This window comes from Punica granatum, chromosome 6 (genome assembly GCF_007655135.1).
Source record: "Punica granatum isolate Tunisia-2019 chromosome 6, ASM765513v2, whole genome shotgun sequence".
In the NCBI taxonomy this organism is placed as follows: domain Eukaryota; kingdom Viridiplantae; phylum Streptophyta; class Magnoliopsida; order Myrtales; family Lythraceae; genus Punica; species Punica granatum.
The window spans coordinates 8,336,753-8,357,795 of record NC_045132.1 but is presented as its reverse complement, the minus strand read 5'-3'; the positions used below and the strand labels follow the sequence as shown (position 1 = coordinate 8,357,795).

The window sequence follows — 21,043 nt, the reverse complement described above, 5'->3', positions numbered from 1 at the left end:
CTCCAACGCTGCATCAACATCATCATCATCAGCAAGGGAACAAGTAATTGCAAATCGAAGAATCAGTAAAGCCACCCAATATTCTTTTAAGGATCCAAAAATCGGTTCTACAAATTATTTGCCCGTTTGGTTTTACAACACAATTTTAACTCTACTCCACTTAACTCCACTTATCTTCAATTCAACAACACAATTATTATTTTTCTTTTTTTTTCTTCAATTTTTTTAACCATTCAATTCAATTTTTAATACTAAATTCTCTCAACATTACTTTTTTCACAATTCAACAACACAATCATTAATTTCTTTCAATTATTCATTATTTTTTCACATTTTTTCTCATAATTCAATAACACGATAATTACAAACTAATTAAAACTAAACTCAACATTACTCAACTCTAAAACCAAACACAACACGGTGGGGTCAGTTTTTCAATTTTTAGGTTTTGCACTTTACCCCCTACTCCCTTAGCCTCTTGCCTCTCTTTCTCGCCCACTCTCTCGATAAGGATTCTCCCACGTTCTCCTTTTCTTTATTATTTTATTTTTTCTTCTTCTTCTTTTTTGCATTTTTTGTGGGAATATGATTTAAATATAATTTTTCAGAATATTAAGTTAGAAATAGTACTATATGTAGGGCAATTAATTTTATATTTCAATTTTATTAATAACATTAACATAACAACAGAAAATAATATCTATCTTGATTAGCTCATAATACGGTCCATTTTTGTATTTTAAAAGTCCGCCCTAGCGCGGGCTTGTTTTCTAGTATCATTTTTATTCGTTTCATTTGTAATTGTGTATCTCTATATGTATGCTTTCAATTATTTTTGTTCGTATTTGTTTGTAAAAAGGTAATTCAGAAAAGGCATGTTTGTATTGAAAACCCTTTTTAAATGATCTTATTTCGATTTATATGTGTTTTTCTACCCATTGATTTACCCGAGACCATTTCCTATTGTGCATTGGGAAAACAATTAAAAAAAGCAAAAAGAATGATAAAAAATAAGAAAATTCGGGATGAATAAAAAAGAAAGCCAGAAAAGGAAATAAAATAGAATTTTTTAATGAAATTCGGAATCAAATAAAAAGGAAAGAAATCTACCCAAAAAAAAGGGAAGGAAAAGAACCTGCTACTAATTGGGGTATATCATTCTCTCACTTTCAAACAAGAGGTCTTAAAATTTTTCCTAAATCTGTCAAGTTTCTAAAGAGATTTCATTTCCCTTTCTGATGAAAAATAAAACCGATTACAATTTTAATTTCTTTTCTTCATTAAATTTCAATTCTAAAGATGACCAAAAATCTCATTGCTGGTTATACGACTTGTATAAGGGAACGGAGATGCCGGAAAGGAAATTAGTGGGGAAGATTTGAGGATGACAGCTACACGAATGGAGAGAGGGAGATTGAGATAACAAGAAGGTCCCCTTTTTTTCCTTCCTTTTTTTGAGGCAGAAAGGATCAGAGCTGGAGGAACAAAAAGCTTGGGCTGCTCGCAGGCAAGGAGGAGATTGCAAGAAGGAAATCAGCGGCCAGCGGCTGAGAGGAAAAGGAACCGGCGGAGAAGATCCGCAGACCGATTGAGGGTGCCGAAGGTGATGATTGATCTTGAAGATAGGCGGAGTTTGAGTGGATAAGCTCGATTCTTATTGCCACTTCCACAAAGACTCGGAGAAGGTATGCTACCGTATTTGAGGTTACACATGGGCGTTAAATTCTCATTAAGTGAATTATGTGTTTAAGATGAGTCTTGGTGTAGACCGCTAAATTTTTTTTGACATATTACGAAATGCCACCTCGATCTTTATTAATAATCAATAAAGGAATAATTATTATTACTAGAAAAAATTATTTGTTCAAGTAATAAAAAGAATATTTTTATATAAAATAATGGATAGTATTATATTGCATATAAAATTTGTCAGAATTTAATGCTGCGTTTGGTTTCAAAGTAAGATTTTAAAATGAGATTTTGATTTTGAAAAAGAGTGGTATAAATGGGGTCCATCTTTTGACTTTGTATGAGTTATTTTGTTTTGTTGTGAAAAAAAGTAATATAAATGGGCCCACCCTTTGATTTTGTATAAATTATTTTGTTTTGTTGTGGGTAGAATTAAGTTAAAGTATGATTTTAAAATCCTACTTTGAAACCAAACAAGCAATAAGTATACATGGAAAGCAAATAAGTCAGGAAGTCATGTATAGTAATCTTGGACAACAAGAAGAATATTCCTACAAAGCTTGGAAATGTCATCATATAAATAACATTGATAATCCAAATTAAGCAAGAAATTTTGGATCGACCAATAGGACGCAAGCACGAGGATTGAATGCTTCTTCCTCCAGACCCCTCACTCTTCATTTAGGACATTTTGGAGAGCAAAAGCTGTGGAGAGACATGGGGAGAAGAATGAGTGCTCTACAAGTTAAAGGAATGTTAGGAGATCAAACGCCTTTAGATTTCAAGAACATTTTGCATTCCAAGGAAGAACTTGAAGAATGTGAAGAATGCAAAGAACATGAAGAATGGCAGTTGAAAGTCCGAAGATCGCGACGAACTTCACGGTTGATCGGATCAAGCACACACGCCCCAACAATTCTTAAAAGTATTCATATTTAAAGGAAAATCTCTGAACAAGCTGGAAGCCCGAAGATCCATTATATTCATAGTCAGTAAATTGAGGCCTAAATCGCGGAGTTTTGAGATTAAAGTCCTGGGGACCCTCTCAATAGCATTTAGGATAAGCGAAGAGAATCAAAAGATTTGTCCTTGTGTTTACGGGAGTCAAATTAGAGATTGTAACCCATTAAATTTAATCAATTGAATTTTCTCATGTAAATTTCCTTTCTTTCCGCTCAAAATTTGTTGTTTACAAATTTCTAGTGTTCGCGGTGGGATAGTCTCTACCTCCTATCTCTCTTTGCAAGAAAAGGATTTAACACAGAGGGAAAGCAAAACACTGCTGATTCAACTTGAAACACCCAATACAAAAGGGCCAATGACGAGTAATAAGGCCAGAGCTGCAGTTCAACAAGGTGGGAACATAGAGTTCTTGCTGAATATTGATCCCAACTATGTTCAGATGAAGGAAACAACTCTGGCTGATGGGACTGATTTGGTTATCTCTGAGATTTCTGATGGACCACCTCCTGGGGGTTAACTCCAATTTCAAAATGCAGCTTTAACTCAGGAATCATGCATGTAATAGTGATGAATGCAACATCATTGGAGGAACAAGTCTTGAGCTCAATTGATCGCTCAAAACTCTCATGAAGACCATACAAAAATGATATACCCCAAACAACATTGCGGATGAACAAACTTGATAGTATGGGATAATTGAGCAGTGATATCAACACTCCGAGACAATGGGGAGATTCCAAAAGTTGTTGCCACTGACCTAAGAGCACCTGCAACAATTCCAGGTCGAGAACTAGTACCTGAGACTGCTAAAGCATTTATAACTGCTACTGCTGCTCTAAGGGTGTCAACCCTAGCAAAAACAATTCAAGTTGCTGCTAACGAGTCTATTCTTGCAAACAAATTGCAAGAAATCATTAGAGAAGCCTTAAAAGGTCAAGTGGAAGCAAGCAGTTCATCTGTGGTGACATATGAAAAGCCCTACACCCAAAGGATCGAGCTCATGAGGATGCCAGCGAACTATTAGCCACCAAAGTTCCAATAGTTTGATGGGAAAGAAATCCTAGACAGTTGTTAGAACTAAAAAGGTTCTACTCTTCAAACAATTTGTTTGATCTTTGAAAGGAAATGCATTTGATTGGTGCACTCATCTATAACTCAAATCTATTGATAGTTGGGAGCAGTTGGAGCAAGAGTTTCTAGGTAGGTTCTACAACACAAGAAGAACAGTGAGTATGATGTTGTCATAGACTTCATATAACGATGGAAGAACTTGAGCCTTAACTGCAAAGATCATTTGAGTGAAGAATCGGCCTTCAATATGTGCGTACAAGGAACGCATTGGGGTTTGCTACATTCTACAAGGAATTAAGCTGCATACGTTCAAGGAGCTAGCAATGCGCACACATGACATGGAGTTGAGCATGAAGGCTAGTGGTGATGCAAATCGATTTTCATCAAGTGGAGCACAATCTTAGGATTTTATTTGGATAAGAGAAAAAAATGATAGAAAGAGGCTCGATATGAATTATGGAGAGGAGAAAACAAAACCTGAATTATCCTATAATATAGGATTATCACTGAGTGTTCCAAGAAGCATTATTGTGGGTCATCCGAAAAGTTCGAAAACGTATTGACTAATGGATTTAGGAACAAATGTAATTGTCGAATCAAGAGACGTGGAGATTATAGAAAATAAATTTATTAACTCATAATCACATTCACATGTCCAACCTAATACTCTTCAAACGCAAGCTACTATTAGGAAAGCGAAAATTTGATAACCTTTTAGTAAACTTGTAAGAAGCAAGAGTATACGAAAGAGAAGAGTTTGAGTTTGAATTCTATATCTCTTAATGCCATCATTTTTCTTGCTAAAGGTGGTCAAAATCTAGTTACAAACAAAATACCCATCTACCTAGACTTTAAGAATGATTCAAAAACTTTTAGGGGGCATTGGCAATGACAAATACGTAGACTTTAGAATTTATTGCTTCTATATTATCTATTAAAACTTGGACATAAGTTGATTTGCTCTTTCAATCAAATTATATTTGATGTATGTGGGTGTTTAGGAGAATCTTTAATTATGATGAATCCATTCAAATCTTCAAGGCTAAATTAGTTACCTTATAGCCAAAAAGAGAAAAATAATCACTTTGATATATTAAGGAGAAGAGTAGAAAGAAATAGGGGGATTGAGAGAGTAAGAGAAGTGGGTTAATTGGTATTGGTAGTTAAGAAAGATCCAAAATGATTAAACTATCCTCTAATTTATATGATTTAGTGGCTCTCAATTCATTAAATTATTTTATAATGGTAATTTAGAATAAGAAAAGTCACTCCAACTACCTTCTTTCTTCTGTTTGTAATATAGATAACATGTGTTTATATTTTAATTTTTTGATTTTGTCATGTACTTTGCTTTGGTTGGTATTGCATTTCTTTTCTAAAATTTATATAATTGGATTTTTTTTTGTATCGGGACTATTCCAATTACATATTATATGTGTTATTTTGATATTAGATTGCAAATAAGCATTCAAAATTTTCGAATGGATTGACCTCAAACTTATTGATTGTTTTGGTTTGAACAACATAAAGAACAGCTCAAACTCTCTCAGTCATGTGCATGAGAATGACGCTAGATCGAATCAAGTAACTGAGAGTAGCAATCAACTGAACATTTTAGGATAAGGTTGAAGGAGTAAATCCGACGATTGAATGGCATGATCATGGGGCATGTTAGACTGCATTTTGATCCTGATTCTCATATTAGCCGCAGCATATTCGTACCATTGTCATGTGAACCGATCCATATTGGTAAGGGATCTGAGTATCACCCGTTTACTCGGATCCATATATCATAAAAAAACTATATATAACATTATTATAAATAAACAATACATAAATAATAATTATTATTATTATAATAATAATAACTATTATTATTATTATTATTATTAATTAAATAAATGGAAATCGAACATAAGTAGGATGAGAATGTGGAGCATCACCCTCTTCCTCGAAATGTGACAAACTTGCCCTCACGCGTCATTTCCCGCGACGCCCATTGTCAAGAATCGAAGAACCTCAAAGCAGATTTCCCTTCACAATCAATCAATCAAACGTTGGCATCTCTTGCGGCGAGGGAATCCTCTCACACACTCACTAGATCCCTCTCCCTCTCCGTCTTCCTCTTCCTCTTCTTCGAGCCCGCAGTCAGTCCATTCCCCACTCAGATCGCATTCACTAGAACAGGAGATCCGGAATCGGCCGATCGATCGGGATGGACGACGACGGCCCCCTGCCGACGACGGCGTCTTCCGGGCTGAGCTCGAAGAAGGAGGCCCCAGATTCGAGCCTGTTCGGCAGAGGCCGGTACAAGTTCTGGGCCTTGGCGGCCATCCTGCTTCTAGCCTGCTGGTCGATGTTCACCGGCACCGTCTCCCTCCGGTGGTCTGCCGGCAACCTGGACCCCATGTACGACGACCTTGACATTCTTGTTCACGACGACATTGACGTCCTTGTGAGTGCTTCGCTTGCTCTATTGTCAATTCTGTCTTAACCTCCCGTCTTCTGTTACATAATTATGGAGCATGACTGATTTGTCCATGAAAGCCTGCTTCTATGAGTAGCTCAAATCTCATTTATTTGGCCAATTGAAGCCATTATTGGCTTTGAATCATCCCTCGAATGTGATGTCCTGTCATGTACTGCGATTTGCGCTAAAGGAAGGGGCTGAATGTTGTGTGAATAGGAAATGGAGGACAGGGAGGAGATGGTAAAGCACATGTGGGATGTGTACACTAGCAGCCGTCAAGTCAGGCTTGCTCAATTTTGGCGTGAGGCGTTCGAGGCTGCATTTGAGGATATGACCAGCGAGGTCCCCGGCATTAGAGAGGCCGCTACCTCTGAGATTGCAAAGATGTCGTTGCGGTCTATTATAGTCCATCCCCCTCCCGTCCAGACCACGGTTGGTATCCATCCCTAATCACTGTTTCTCTTTTGACTATACCTAATGGTTCTTGACTTCTTATTCAGTAACTGGCTTTTCCATTCACCTATTAGCATAGTTGGCTTACACAATCTTCGTATAGGTCTGACATTTTGTAGAGTTTCAAGTGTTTGATTAAAATAGGCTTCAATATCATATGGTTCAGTATTGAAATGATAAGAATTTTCAAGTTCATTTGTAGAGATTTGGCTCTTCACTGTTGTAATGGCATCAAGAATCATGCTATATACATGCTGGCTTTGCTGAACAATATGGTGAGAGTGCACTGGATTGTTATATTCCGCGGTAGTGAACAAGTCTTATTCCACTCTGGGATCATTCATCAAACCATGAGAATGTGATAATTGATCGCATCTCGTGAAGAGAAGTTGGCCCATGTAAAACTTGCTAAAATATTATGTGAGAAAGAATCAATACCTGCTTCCACTATGTGGCTGCTTTAGGTATATTGAAAAATTAGTGCATGTGACCTGTAAAACAACAATTCATGCTTCCTTTCCGTCTTACATATTCATGACGGGCAGCTGCTGTCTTCTTTCTGTCTTTTCCTCTCACGTGTTGATAATAATACTCAGTGTAGCTTGGCTTGGCTTGGCTCTTAGCTTCCTGTCTAAGAGCCACAAGATTTAATTCTTTTAGTTTCCAAGGGATTCTTTTAGAATATGTCACTCTTACCTTATCCAGGAAGTTACAATCCGAACTTTGAAGTTGACTATCTATAATTTTAGCATTTAAAAAATTGCGCTGGAATTCTTTTTCCTAGTATTCGGTCACAAAAGAGATCTTTGTTTATGTTTGCCATGATGTGCCCTCCTTACTGATGTATTAAGATGAAATAATGGAGGGTGATGGAGAATGGCGTTGCTACTGAATCTACCAATCAGATGATAACGAGGTATCCAGGTTCAGTGCTTGTCTTCATACTGCATCAGTTTGAGTCGAATCTCATGGATCAGATTCTACCGGGATGAGATTTAGGAAGTTCTTTAAAAAGCTTATTAGAAAAACAAATTAGTGTTCTGTATCTTGTCTCTTCCCAGGAAAATCCAGATCCTATTCATAGCTGAAAGAATTTTAGATGTCGCTATGGTGTCAGGATACTGTCCTGTAAAATTTGTTAGGAATGTTTTTAGTAGTAAACACGTGTGTCTAGGACTATGAACTTTCAGAAGGTGAAGAAGTGCAAGAATTTAATGTAGTTAACTGACAATTGTACTGGGATGTACAATATGAGGGAGAAACTTCCTCCCTGAAGAGATTTGCTCCAATAAATTTGAATTAATGAAGAAGAAATGATGAGTTATATATTTCAACTAATCTATGGAAACTCTCACTTAAAATTTCAGGGTGTATGTAGAATTAATGCTACTTATGGCCAAAAAGAAAAGTAAAAAGAAAAAAGGAAAGCTTGATCATATTTCAGATATTATTCTGTATGTTTCAAAAAATAAATTCTAAGCACTTCTTTGGTATACTAATTTAAGTAAAAGTTGCCACAATTCAAGAAAGTGGAAGGAAGAAATGTGTAAATAAGAATAAAAGATGGGGTAAAGAAGCCAGCAGTTGAACGCATGGACTACTTATCACCTCCATTATTAAGCACTGGAGGAGGAGCAATACTTGGAGACAAGACCTAGGACAAAATCATACTAAATAGGCAAGTCACTTATGCCAGAATCTATTCAAAACTCAATTAATCAAAAAGTTCCTGTTTACTAGGAAACCACCTGTGATATGTTCTTTTGAAATTTATGGCTGGTCCTGGGTCATATATCCTTCTGTGGGGTATGACAATAAATTGTCAAATCCTCTGAGATTTCCAGTGTCCTAGAGAATTCTTACAGGATTATGCTATTGCTTGATGTTATTCTGATTGCTGTAGCTGTCTGAATAACATGTTTTTCTGGTATTGCATCTGGTTCAAGCCCTCCTTTCCTCCTGATTTAGTTTTGGTCATCACTGTCATAATAATATCGATTTTTAATATGGTCGTCACATAATATTCATCTAACATGCTTCGACCCTTAGTTCTCAGAAATTTTGCATAGTGACTCATAAGAACGTTGATCTAGTCAGTTTTCCTGATAGACATAATTACTTGATTCTTAACAAAATGACTTCAGCAATTTAATCTGAAAAGAGACACTTGCAACTTCTGCTATCTACGGATTAAAGTAAGAGTCCTTTACCGTTAGGCAGCTTGACTGGCCGGGCCCACTGGTAGGGCTGCTATTCAAGTATGCCACTTTACAACCTAGTTCAACAGTTTGTTAGGAATTATTTGCTTTATTTGACTACATTTATAGTTGAGAATTAAAGAGCTTAAACCGCATAAGCTCAGATTCTTCTTATGGTAAAGGCATGTGAGCAAGCATTTCACTCTTTCACCTCTATATCTTAACCTAAAAGAAGCTCATGGAGAGGACAATTGTTCCTCATCTATTATTTCTGGGGTTTGCTTTCTACTGAACATCTTGGTTTTTTGACTGAGGATATTGGGTTAGTAGATCACTTGTTGTTTTGTCCACAAACTTGGATTGCTCGTACTTAAGAAATGAATTATTGTGTTTGATGACTATTCATCACTATGCTCGACATTGTTAATATGGAAATAACCAGGCCAGCTTCTTATGCACTAGAATAGAGGCATGCCTTATAGTTGCTCCTTAGCTATTTCTCTAGCTCAATAACTGGAACTACATCCCAACAAAGGGCAAAAGTGTCACCCTCTTTACTTGGTGCGTGTGTATTTGATGGTCTTCAGTTGGGCACTCTTATGGTCCTCTCTGAAGTCAGTTGCATAATTAGAACAAACTTGTTTACCTAGTTGACTATATCCACCCTGCACTTTTGACTCATAATACCATTATCTAAAGTCAAGTGGAGCATAATTGGACTTCATGACAGAGAGTCCAGTCTACAAGGGCCGTTCAGCTGATGGAATGATGATGAGCTCAATGTTAACATTTTCACCAGTCCCTTTCTCTACAGAGCAACGGACTCTTGTCAACATTTTGTGCTCAGAAGTGGATTGTCATACGTTTAATTCTTATATACATAAGAGCTAGAAAAATATCTCACCATATGCTTGTGTTTCCCAAAAGCTTCATATGTTAGCTATGCTGAGCCTAGACTTGTGTAAGTTCGGTAATGTTATCACCTTGTGATTTATTGCTTGTGCAGAGTGCCCGAGAATTCAGAAAGAGTTTCAACATAGCAGAGAGAGGCATGTCAGGGGGAACTCGGCGATGATGAGAAGAATTCTCTAGGATTCAGTGCTTCAAATCACCCTTAGTCCAGGCAATTTTACACCAGCCTCTGAGGTCATAGCAGGTTCAAAAATGGTCTAATTCTTCATTCTTTTACACAAACTCCTTTTTTTTTATCTTGTTAGCCGCTTATTGTTTTGTAAGGTTTTGTTGTCATATCGTTGTTTTCCTGGGATAGAAATTGGAGCAACCTTTTCGCCTGCTTATTTTAAGCGATGCCTGATATTTGTTGATGAAAACTAAATCCGAAGGTGCTCCCGAACTGGGTAGAGTTACTTTATGTGACTAAGGGAGCAATATAATCCACAACATCCAAATTCAAGCATTTTTCTTTATTGTGATGAGCTGTAGGTAGTAACAGTAGTCAGCAAATGAGCTCTGAACTGATCTTGATGGTTGGTTTCGAGATGGTTCCTCCCAAGGAAATAGGTAGGTTGTTCTTTGTGTTTCCAATTATTGTCGAGCGACTTTGAAGTGAAATTCCAGTTCAGTAGTTTGTGCAACTCAGAAACGTGCTTGCTCTTAAGGTTTTGCTTGGTAGAACGAGCAATGGTGGGATATGTGGAAGCCAAATCAGTCTCTTTCACTTATGTTAGGGTTTTCAGATTAATGTCCTGGCTCTGGCGCTCTTGATCTTTAATTTGCGGAACTATTCCAACTCCTCCCCATCGATCTCTGAATCCGCAATTCCTCTCCACTCTTATCGCAATGTCTCCTTTTTCATTTTACCCTCATCAATTCCTGTTTTACCATTGTTTCAGTGATTAATGAATCTCTTTGTAGTTATTAGGAGTATTTTCGGTCGCAAGACTTGTAGGATGTCTTTTACTCTTGTAATCTTTGTCTCTCAACAAGGCTTTCCATCTGATCAATCTGATCATCCTCAAACAAGCTATTATAATTTTCCAAGAGAAGTCAGAAATAAAGTGAAAACTAATAATGTATGTAAAACAGAGATGAGCAGGCTGTTCCAAACCGCTACTACATGTTTTAAGTATCGGTTCCCTTCCAGAAACAGAGCATGGCTCAGGTTCCAAAATCTCTTTCCGACTCCCTGCTAGAACGGTTCTATGTCTTGTAAGATGTATGAGGTACCTGGACCCAACATGCTGCTATGAAAAGTTGTAGATCTGTTTTGTAGATATAGTTCTTCTGAGTGTTGTAATTTGAACTCTCATAGATTTTTGTATGATCAAACATACTACTCAAGTGGTAGTGCAGTTGAAACGGTCTAAGGTTCTCAAACAACGAGACAAGGGTAAGAGTCTTCTTGATGGCAGGTAAGGCGGGGGAACGAGTCGCGCGACTTGTGTTACTGCTCTGACTTGTTCTGTACAACTTCCAATCATGTATTCCACATTAGAGAAAATTTTTTCAAATCGAGCACCAAAGTGGCAAAGGGACCACACCTAGTGGATATTGCATGTTGCTCGCCTCGTTTCTCCTCGTGTTGCAGGATATGGTGGGCAAAGATTCGCAACTACCGTCTCGCTCCACTTAAGGCAAGGTTTGATGGACATGTTTGGTACATGTCGAGAATGGACAGAGGATATGAAACTAAAATGACCTTTTTATTCTTAAAACTAATCGTGGAGCACGTGGTTGTATAGAATAGAACATCATTCATTTTTTCTTTTGTCAATTTTATTATATATCAAGCTAATAAAAATTATTATATACCATGCACGTGTTTTAAACGGTTATAAATTGTAATTTACGGTCAATAAAAATTTGTTATATTAGTTATATACGAGTGATGTTGAATTAAAAAATATTTTGTTTTATTCATAACTTAGTATAAAATATATTTTGAAAATTAAAGAAAGATTGTTTTTATTTAAGGATTATTCTAAATGTTAGAATTTTTTTTAAAATATCAATATCTTTTAAAAATAAAATTATTATTGTATATATAATTATTATATAAATTAGAAAAATTAAAAAGAAAAAGAGAAAATTCCATCTAACGATAAATTTAGAGAAATTCATAAAATTCCAATATGTTGATGTCAATATTCAATTTAAACATTAGGAAAACTCAAAATCATATTTGAATTTAAAAAATTGAAAATTTTGGGATTTATTAAATATTAGGTAACTTATAATATCTCATAGAAAAATTAGAAAAAAATTTATGTAATCAGATTTTATCACGAAAAATCTTTTAAAATTTAACAAAATCTTTTTATTAAAAAAATTATAAAATTGAAAAGCTTAAAAAATGGAAAAAAAAATTTATTCAATAACAGAGCAGAGACCATCTGATTAGGCACTCCATGTTCTTGCTTGTTCTTGCTTATTATATATATATATATATATATATATATATATGTATTATATAGATAGATAGATTTTTCTACTTTTTAAAAGTAAATTTTCAAAAATAAAATAGAATAAAATCGGCTTGCTTTCATATATATATATATATATATGTATTATATAGATAGATTTTTCTACTTTTTAAAAGTAAAATTTCAAAAATAAAATCGGCTTGGGGAAGACAAACTCGAATCAAAGAGGAAAGAAATTAGAGTTACAGTGACTCAACTTTGACCATCATTGCCCTAATTAAGGTCGCTAGTGATTTCTATGACTACCAACGATCTCAATTGGGACTGTTGGAGTTGGACCACCAGTCTTGATCTTCTCTTCCCTTCTCTCTATTTGTTTGTAGAGAGAGAGGAACTACTACGGACCGCGTCATGGCCACAGTAACACTCCTCTCCCATCTTCCCTTTGTGATAAATTTTGTAAATTCAAGACAATAGTAAGGGTACTTCTATCATTTTGCATGAAATATTACTCTAATCCTCATAAACCCACCCCTAAGTAGGATTAGTGCTTAATATTTATATTTCTCTATTAAAATCCCAATCCCGTCGTCATTAGACTTATGTTAAGGATTTAAAAAATCTCTGTATCCGGACTACCAAAAGTGCCCTAATTATATTGAGGGGAATATAAAACAAAATTGTTTACTTATTTATTTGTTGCAGAGGTGACATCGATCTAGAAGGGATTCGAAAATAGAGTTAACTCAGGGTGTATAACAATTACCTAAGTCCGTAAGTCTACTAAATTAAGCCCGATCTCATCATCAATTTCATATAAATCATTGCCCAATAATCGAGCCAGAGTTGTTATTTTGTTTAGTTAAAAGAAGGTCTATCGTGGGAATGGCGAAGAGGAAATGAATCTGTGCGTGATGAAATTATAATCAGAATATTTGTAGTTTGTAGTCGAGGGTACACTACACACTTTTAAGATACAATCATACAAGGAGCATATTACATAACTAAGGAAATCGAATAATATTTTTCTTTAAGATTAATTTCTCAATGAATGGGCCTCCGTGACCAATACTAGAGCCTGTTACTGCAATTTCTATTAAGTTTACGAGCCTCCTTTATGACCATTTAAAAAAAAAACTCGGGTAAGTTGTCTGAGAAAACTCCGAACTAGTCCAATATATCTCAAGGCCCCAAACCAGTTGAAGAAATTGAACATTTTCTTCCATCTTCTCCTCTCCCTTTACTTTTGCCGCACGTAGTCGGCCATTTTCAGTTCCCCCACCTTACTTCCGAGACGCTCAAGAATGCTCCTCCTATCTCCGGCGTCTACTCGACTAGCACTCTTAAAACGGCCTGGTTCCAATGTCACAAGCAGGGGAACCCGCATCGTGGTCCCATCAGTCAGGGTACGCGCCATGGCAAAGGAGACTAGCGAACCCGAGATTGGCATTCTCGAGAAGGTGGCTATAGGAGGCGGCCTAATCTCCACCCCTGTGATCGCGTGGTCCCTCTACACCCTCAAGGTGACGGGCTGCGGGCTGCCACCGGGCCCGGGTGGGTCCCTTGGGGCCCTTGAGGGAGTGAGCTACCTCGTAGTGGTGGGGATCGTGGGCTGGTCCATCTACACAAAGTCGAGGACAGGGTCTGGCCTCCCGAATGGGCCCTTCGGGCTGCTCGGGGCCGTGGAAGGGCTGTCGTACTTGTGCTTGCTGGCCATCCTGGTTGTGTTCGGGTTGCAATTCTTCGAGAAGGGCTACATCCCTGGGCCTCTTCCCGCCGACCAGTGCTTCGGCTGAGATCTCTCTCTTTGATTTCCAAAAATGTGTAGATAATGTGGCACATAAGAGCCACAAGATTTCTATCTGACCTATGCGTTTGTTTTGTGGTTTCTGTTTATTCAGGGATGTGCTGTGGGGTTGTATTTGTCCGGTGACTGGTTATAATGTTGTGATAAAGAAGGTGAATCAACTTATTTGATGTGGGATTCGTATGATAAAAAGTTGATCCCACAATCAAAGAGGGTGTAGTACAGTGATGCACATCTTCGTCTGGTAATCAAGTGATTTCAGTTTTGATATTCGTGGGACTATATATGTCCCTTTATTAGTTATTAAATTTTCTATTTCATTGTGTTAGGCTCATAGACTTCCTTTGTAACCGAAAAAAGAAGCTGACCCTACAACAATTCATATGTTAAGATGTTAATTTGATTTATCGTGAAGGATGGTCCAGGTAGCTCAACACCTCTTTTTCTCAAATAAATTTTCGGGTTCAAGTTTTGTTAATGAAAAAAATTCGCAATCGGGGAAGTTTTACCTATAATAGGCCGACCGTCCCAACTTGAAATTAGGTCAGTCGAAATTTATTGGATTTTTTGATATTTTGTTGGGAAAATCGAAAAAAAAGAGAAGGTTAATTTGAGGTCATATAGGCAAAGAAGAATGCATGATACCTTATAATGATCACTTAACTTTATGAATAGCTGCAAAGCCACCTCTATTTCTTCTCTCATACAAAGTTATCTTACTTGTAGCTTACACTATGGAAAGTAACTACTCGAGCCCGGCCGGGTAGACTCCGGTTGGTAGTGGTTCTAGTGCCGTTGCCAACTGTCCTGAACGACTCCAGTGGCCTGAAGGGGTCTCAATCTCTGCCCTTCGATGCTAAGTTTGAGGGAGATATTACCAGCCAAATAAATAGTCTAGTCGATCAGCTCAACTCCTGAGACCACTAGTCATATTATATGTAAGATTTGTTCGTTTCCAATCCTTCCAAGAAGTAAAGTGTGGCCAAATAAGGATGAATCCCCCAACTCCTCCCGTCTTCGACCGCCGCCCTGTACCTGCAAGAAGAAGAGTAGTACAAGTGTTTGTGTAAGAGTGTGTGTTAGGGTTACCTCAAGAATTCCTTCTATACGCCCCATAGAGATGATGTATGCCGGGTGTAGAAAAATCAATTGGGCCTTGGTGATGGGGTTAAGAGCTTTCATGGCCATTATCTCAATTTGGGGTTTTTGCAGTATTATATGTCGTTATATAGGCCGAAATTTACCAATATATCAGTTAGTAATTAGGCTAGTCATTGATCTTGAGTAAGGTCCATATCGGTAAGTTTATTGATCCTCTAGAGCTGAGAGTTCTTGCCAGAATACTACCGGGCTTCGTGATGAATGGGTCAAAACATAAAAATGGTTTAATAATAGTATATATCAATGAATAATGTCACCCTTTCCAAACCCAGGTCGGCCTTGCTAGAGCTGTGCGCAAAAGTATGCTCCATATCCATGGGCCGTCAATAGTGACGGATCGAAGACTCATTGTCATCGATAGGGCTGGCAATTCGTGTCGTGTCGTGTTTATACGTGTCGTGTCTAAACGGGTTCGTGTCATCAAAGTCATAACCCATACACGACACGATTATTAAACAGGTCAGATTTTGCAAACCCGTACACGACACGTTTATATCCGTGTCAACCCGTACACGACACGATTAAACCTGTTTATCGTAACGTGTCATAATAGGTATACGTATACACGACACGATTATAACCGATACCGGATAACACGACCCGTTTATCCGTTCAACCCGTTTACCCGTACACGCCAGCCCTACCCGTGTATCCGTTGAACCCGTGTACTCGTACACGTTAACACGGCCCGTTTATCCGTCAACCTGTTTACTCGTACACGTTAACACGACACGTTTATCCGTTCAACCCGTTTACACGACTTGTTAACGTGACACGGGACACGTTTATCTGAGAAGGAAAAACAAAGGCGACCTCATTGGTCATTGCCGAAAGTGAAAGCCCAAAAATGAAAAACACATCTTTAACATTCATGTTCAATGCTAAAACAGTCAATAACATTCCAGTTCAATGCCCAAAAACACATTTACAGCATTCCTGTTCAAATGTTCAATGCCATAACAATCAATAACATTCCAGTTTGTTCAATGCCTAAAAACACGCCTAGAATATAAGATAACATTGAACAACGAGCCAATCCAAGTAGCGGCTAGCAAACCGACCTATGACCCATCCATCCCCGGAAAATGTAGACGGTCCAGCCACGGCCCCGGACGGAGGAAGTTCCCTCAAATAAAAATCACTTTGTGGAGAGTCAATCAAAGTCCCCACCAACCAAAAAATGCCATTGAAGTTTTGTTACTTCACTTGGAGATTATGGCCCGCTGGGATATCCATGTTGAATTAATCGATCAATTAAAATAATAATAATAATAATAATAATAATCAAAGATTCCGATCTCCTGTTGGTATATAAGTATGCATTCTTTGCTCTCTCCTATCATTGACTGAGGGAAAGTTTAATTGGCAAAGGAAATGGCTGTGGAAGAAGAAGCACCCTCAGGACTAAGAGCTGTACGCATAGAACCAGCGGCAACGACTCGCAGCAAGATATCATTTTGTCACTCGTAACAGTCCCATTTCAAAGAGAAACACTTGAAGTGAAAAATCTATAAAAGGGAGCAAGTTCAGGAATACCTTCCCAGTTAATCTCTCCCTCGATTAACCACAGTATTGGACCCTTGAGTTGATAGCTCGTCGCTAATATTTAGGTTCATTACATCCTCGGTGAGTTGATCCACGGAAATTCCACTACCATCTATATTCAAAAAAGAGAGAGCTCAACAAAAGAACCATAGAAATTAGCTCTGAAAAGTAATCTTACCGGCTAATCCATAAAGCCAATCTCGATAGCACATGAGTGCTTCCACAAGTTCGGGCTTCAAAGAACTCCGATACTGATCAAGAACACGACCTCCACAGCTGAATGCTGCCTCGGATGCAACTGTGGATACGGGAATACTCAAAACATCACGAGCCATCCTAGCAACTGTTGGATATCGTTGGGAGTTAATCTTCCAATACTCAAGAATGTCCAAGTTCGTCTTTCTATCACTCCTTGTCTCATCTAAATACTTTTCTAGCTCGGACTTTTTCGTTGATGCTGAATACACATTATCAGCATAATCATCGAACTCCTAGAAAAAAAAAATAACAAGGAAAGATCAATGACAAATGTATTCAAAGTGCAACTAACAACAAGAAAATGAAAACAAAAATGAGGAGAACAAATACAAATATTGACAAAAGAACACATAACATCATTAAAAATTTTACCTCCAGCATATCTACGGATTCGGACTCTTGATCGAGATCTAGCACCACCTTCTCTTTCGATGCAAATGTTCGATTCTCCTTATCACATGCTGTATACTCTTCATAAAATGAGAATAATTTGTCTCGAACAGTCTGAAATTCTGAAGATTGACTACCATACAACTTTCTGTAACTCCAATCCACAAACTCAAGTTTGTATCTAGGGTCCAATATCACCGCAATTGATAAAATTACTGAAAATTCAAACCAATATTTTTCAAATTTCATAAGCATCCCTAACGACATTGGTCCCAAATCTTCATCTGTCCCATCACTAAACTCCTTCAACATCAAATATGCTTTGAAAGTGGAAGGAAAGAATAGATTTGCGGTTGGATACTTGATCCCAGAAAACAAACTCGTAATCTCAAAGAAAACCCCCAAGAACTTCTTTATCTTCTCAATCTTCTGCCACTCCAATGGGGTAGGACAATTTATATAATTAGAATCACTCAATTCTAGGTGGCAGAATGCACGACGATAATAGAGTGCACTTTCAAGCATAAGAAATGTTAAATTCCAACGAGTAGGGACATCTTGCCTCAAGCCTTTCTTCGAATTCAAAGAGAAGAGTTTCACACATTCAAGAAACTTTTCTTTTCTAACTTGCGACCCTTTAACATACTTGACACTCTCTCGGACTTTTTCTATCGCAACATCAATCTCTTTCAGTCCATCTTGCACAATTAAATTAATGATATGGGCACAACATCGTTGATGAAAGAATTCACCTTTCCCTAAGCGTGCATCCTTTAAATTTAAATGTGATCTCAACAAGCCCACGAAAGTGTCATTGGCGGAGGCATTATCCAAAGTAATAGAAAACAATCTTCCCTCAATACCCCACTCAGCCAACAAAGATGTAATCTTATTATTCAATGCCACGCCAGTATGTGGAGGTGGCATCGGAGAGAAATTCAGAATCCTCTTTTGCAAAATCCAATTTTTATCAATAAAATGTGCAGTCAAAGAGAGATATCCATCAGTAGTAATCGATGTCCACAAATCAGATGTCAAGCAAATCCTACCACTAGCTTCCTCAAGCAAGCTCTTGACCCGTGACTTCTCTTTCTTATAAACTTTTAACACATCAGCTCTTGCAGTATTGCGGGATATAACAGGCACATTCTCACGCAAATACGAGAAAATAGATCTAATTCCAACATACTCCACAAAGGCAAGAGGCAGATCATGCAAAATAATGGCACCAATCAGCAATTCACGAAAGCGTTCGGGATCAAATATTGCACTTCTCAAAGACATATCATGGTTCATGAGCAGCTGACCAACATCCCGTGTATCCTTACGAATGCATTTTTCACTATGTTTTTTCAGATTTCCAGTCCCATACTGACTATCACAAATAAAAATAGCGCCACATTTCTTACACTTGCAGCGGCTTTTACCATCAATAGAATTTTCTGCTAACCTTTCAAAAAATTGCCACACAGGTGAGGTCAACCTTCTTTTTCGCTTGCCTTTTGATGTCCCTACTTGAGTTCCTGTTGCAGTGTCTTGGATGTCGTCTACATCAAGCTCCAAAACATCATCATCTTGGTTTACCGTGGCCATGTGTTTTTCCCTCTCAGAAGATTCCAAGTTCACCTCCAAATTATTTTCTGATGTCATTATTCCTAAAAAAACAGACAATGAGAAACTGATTAACATGAATGGAAAAAAGAACTTATAAATTAAAAAGCAATCAAAGCAGTCAAACAAGTCGTAGCATGCTGGGTAGTGGGAAACTCAGACTAAAATTATCCAATAACTGAGAAACTCAGACTAAAATTATCCAATAACTCATACTGGAAATGTGCTTTAATCATTCAGACTTAAACACAGATTGGTGATACCTTCTATACCGGACCACCTGAATTCATATAGTCAGAACAGGTAAAACGCATATGCTTGCACTGATTATAAAAATAGAAGATTCATTCTTCACATTGCAGCAGTAAAATTCAAAATATTCACACAAGTATTGCAAAGGAAGGTGTGACTTAGCATAATAACAGAGAAAGAAAGTGAAGAGAGGCCAAACACTTGGCGAAACATGGTGTAGGTTCTTCATGGACAAACAGTATCACAAAAGTGGAACAGAAGAGCAGTTGGAATTACTCAGCAAACAAAAACTTTTCCTTATGTAAAACAAAAAGTTTTCCTTCTGTAATTACTCCCCAAATTCCTCAGCAAACAAGCAGAACAGCTGGAATTACTCTCGATGATGGAAGCCCAAGCACAGCAACCTCAAAGCATGAAGAGGTCGAGACTTGTTTTTCGAACTATCAGAATAGGATTAAAAAAACCGAGTGAGATGCATTATTAATCTTCATTTTTTTCCTGAATTACAACGAATTAATCATTCCATTGCTTATTGAATCAATTCTATAAATGCATTACGTTTTCATTGAATTCCTTTTTTCCATTACATATTATTCCATTACGTTTTCATCTGGAAAAAAATTGTCTTTCCAGCAACTTCCACTTAAAGATAACAGAAAGAGAAAGGGGGTGATAGGAACAGCCCAAAACAGAGTACACACATAGAGATCGATCCCTGCCTCGAGAGAGATAGAGATCAATCGGGTCGGCAACAGATCGATAAAACGAGAATAAACAGTTGCAAAACAGAGCAGACAGATCAATCAAACGACAGAAACGGTTGCAAAACAGAGCAGACAAATCGATTAAACGGGCAAAAACGATTGCAAAACAGAGCAGACGAGTCCATTTCAGAGCAGATCGGCAAGGAAGCGTAAAATGGGTAGGATTCTTACCAGAAACAAAAGAGAAAGGCGGAGAGGGAGATTCAAAAGAGGTCCGTTTCTTTGACAGCTTGAGCTTGAGCAGATCATCGTCGAAGCCTCGACGGGGTTCCGAGAAATCTGAGAGAATAATGGAGTTAGGGTTTACAATGGAGGCCGATGGGAGGAACCGAGGAAGAGGAGGACTGCAGTCTTCTGGACACTGGAGGAAGGATAGTTTCGAAATTAGGGTTAGACTTTCGAAATTAGGGTTAGACTTAGACTCAAAGGATAATTTAGTAAATTCAGTTAGATAAATGGGTAAACGGGTTACACGATTACAAAACACGATTGAATACGTCTAAATAAACAGGTTTAATCGTGTATAATCGGGTTGAACGGGTTGAACGGGTTCAACCCGATTATCAAAAAATCCCAACCCATACCCGTTTAACTCCGTGTCGTTTCGTGTCGTGTTATCGTGTCGTATCAAAAATTGCCACCCCTAGTCATCGATGCGAGGGAACGATATCCCTTGGTTATTCAGGGGGGTTGGGGGGGACACTGTCTTTCACCTTATCGTCATTTTGGCTCTGAACTTTTTCTTTTTATCATTGTCATGATAAATCTTTCGCTGTTTTGGTTCCGCATTCTATATTTTCGTCAAAAAACACATTTTCCATCAAAAATAATTGTTATAGTAATTATTTTCAAAATATAGAAAAAATAAAAAATAAATTGAAAAGAAATTTGCAGGAAGAACTGAGAGGTTGGGAGAACGACGGGTTAGTCAGTCTGGGGTCCGACGACCCCAACGCAATTGGGGTCAATGGCGACTGTTGGAGAAGTCGGCTACCTTGAATGGGAGTGGTGGCCGTCAACGCCTCCCA

The 21,043-nt window shown here is 37.7% G+C and overlaps 3 protein-coding genes across 3 annotated transcripts; 2 read left to right on the top strand and 1 right to left on the bottom strand.

Moving 5' to 3' along the window:
• Nucleotides 1–5,662: 5,662 nt before the first annotated feature.
• On the top strand, nucleotides 5,663–10,269 carry LOC116211666. Its single transcript, XM_031546134.1, has 3 exons — nucleotides 5,663–6,178; nucleotides 6,410–6,625; nucleotides 9,851–10,269. Exons 1-3 carry the CDS (start codon nucleotides 5,939–5,941, stop codon nucleotides 9,917–9,919), a joined length of 525 nt encoding a protein of 174 aa, XP_031401994.1. The 5' UTR covers nucleotides 5,663–5,938; the 3' UTR covers nucleotides 9,920–10,269.
• A 3,100-nt stretch (nucleotides 10,270–13,369) lies between these two features.
• On the top strand, nucleotides 13,370–14,316 carry LOC116210053. The gene has a single exon (XM_031543855.1). It carries the CDS (start codon nucleotides 13,532–13,534, stop codon nucleotides 14,021–14,023), a length of 492 nt encoding a protein of 163 aa, XP_031399715.1. The 5' UTR covers nucleotides 13,370–13,531; the 3' UTR covers nucleotides 14,024–14,316.
• A 1,727-nt stretch (nucleotides 14,317–16,043) lies between these two features.
• LOC116210071 (zinc finger BED domain-containing protein RICESLEEPER 2-like) lies at nucleotides 16,044–20,397 on the bottom strand. Its single transcript, XM_031543879.1, has 6 exons — nucleotides 20,349–20,397; nucleotides 20,187–20,290; nucleotides 17,371–19,043; nucleotides 16,919–17,231; nucleotides 16,732–16,852; nucleotides 16,044–16,418 (listed from the first exon to the last, which is right to left on the bottom strand). The coding sequence occupies exons 3-5, from the start codon at nucleotides 19,036–19,038 to the stop codon at nucleotides 16,740–16,742; spliced, it is 2,094 nt and encodes a 697-aa protein (XP_031399739.1). The 5' UTR covers nucleotides 19,039–19,043; nucleotides 20,187–20,290; nucleotides 20,349–20,397; the 3' UTR covers nucleotides 16,044–16,418; nucleotides 16,732–16,739.
• Nucleotides 20,398–21,043: the final 646 nt, after the last annotated feature.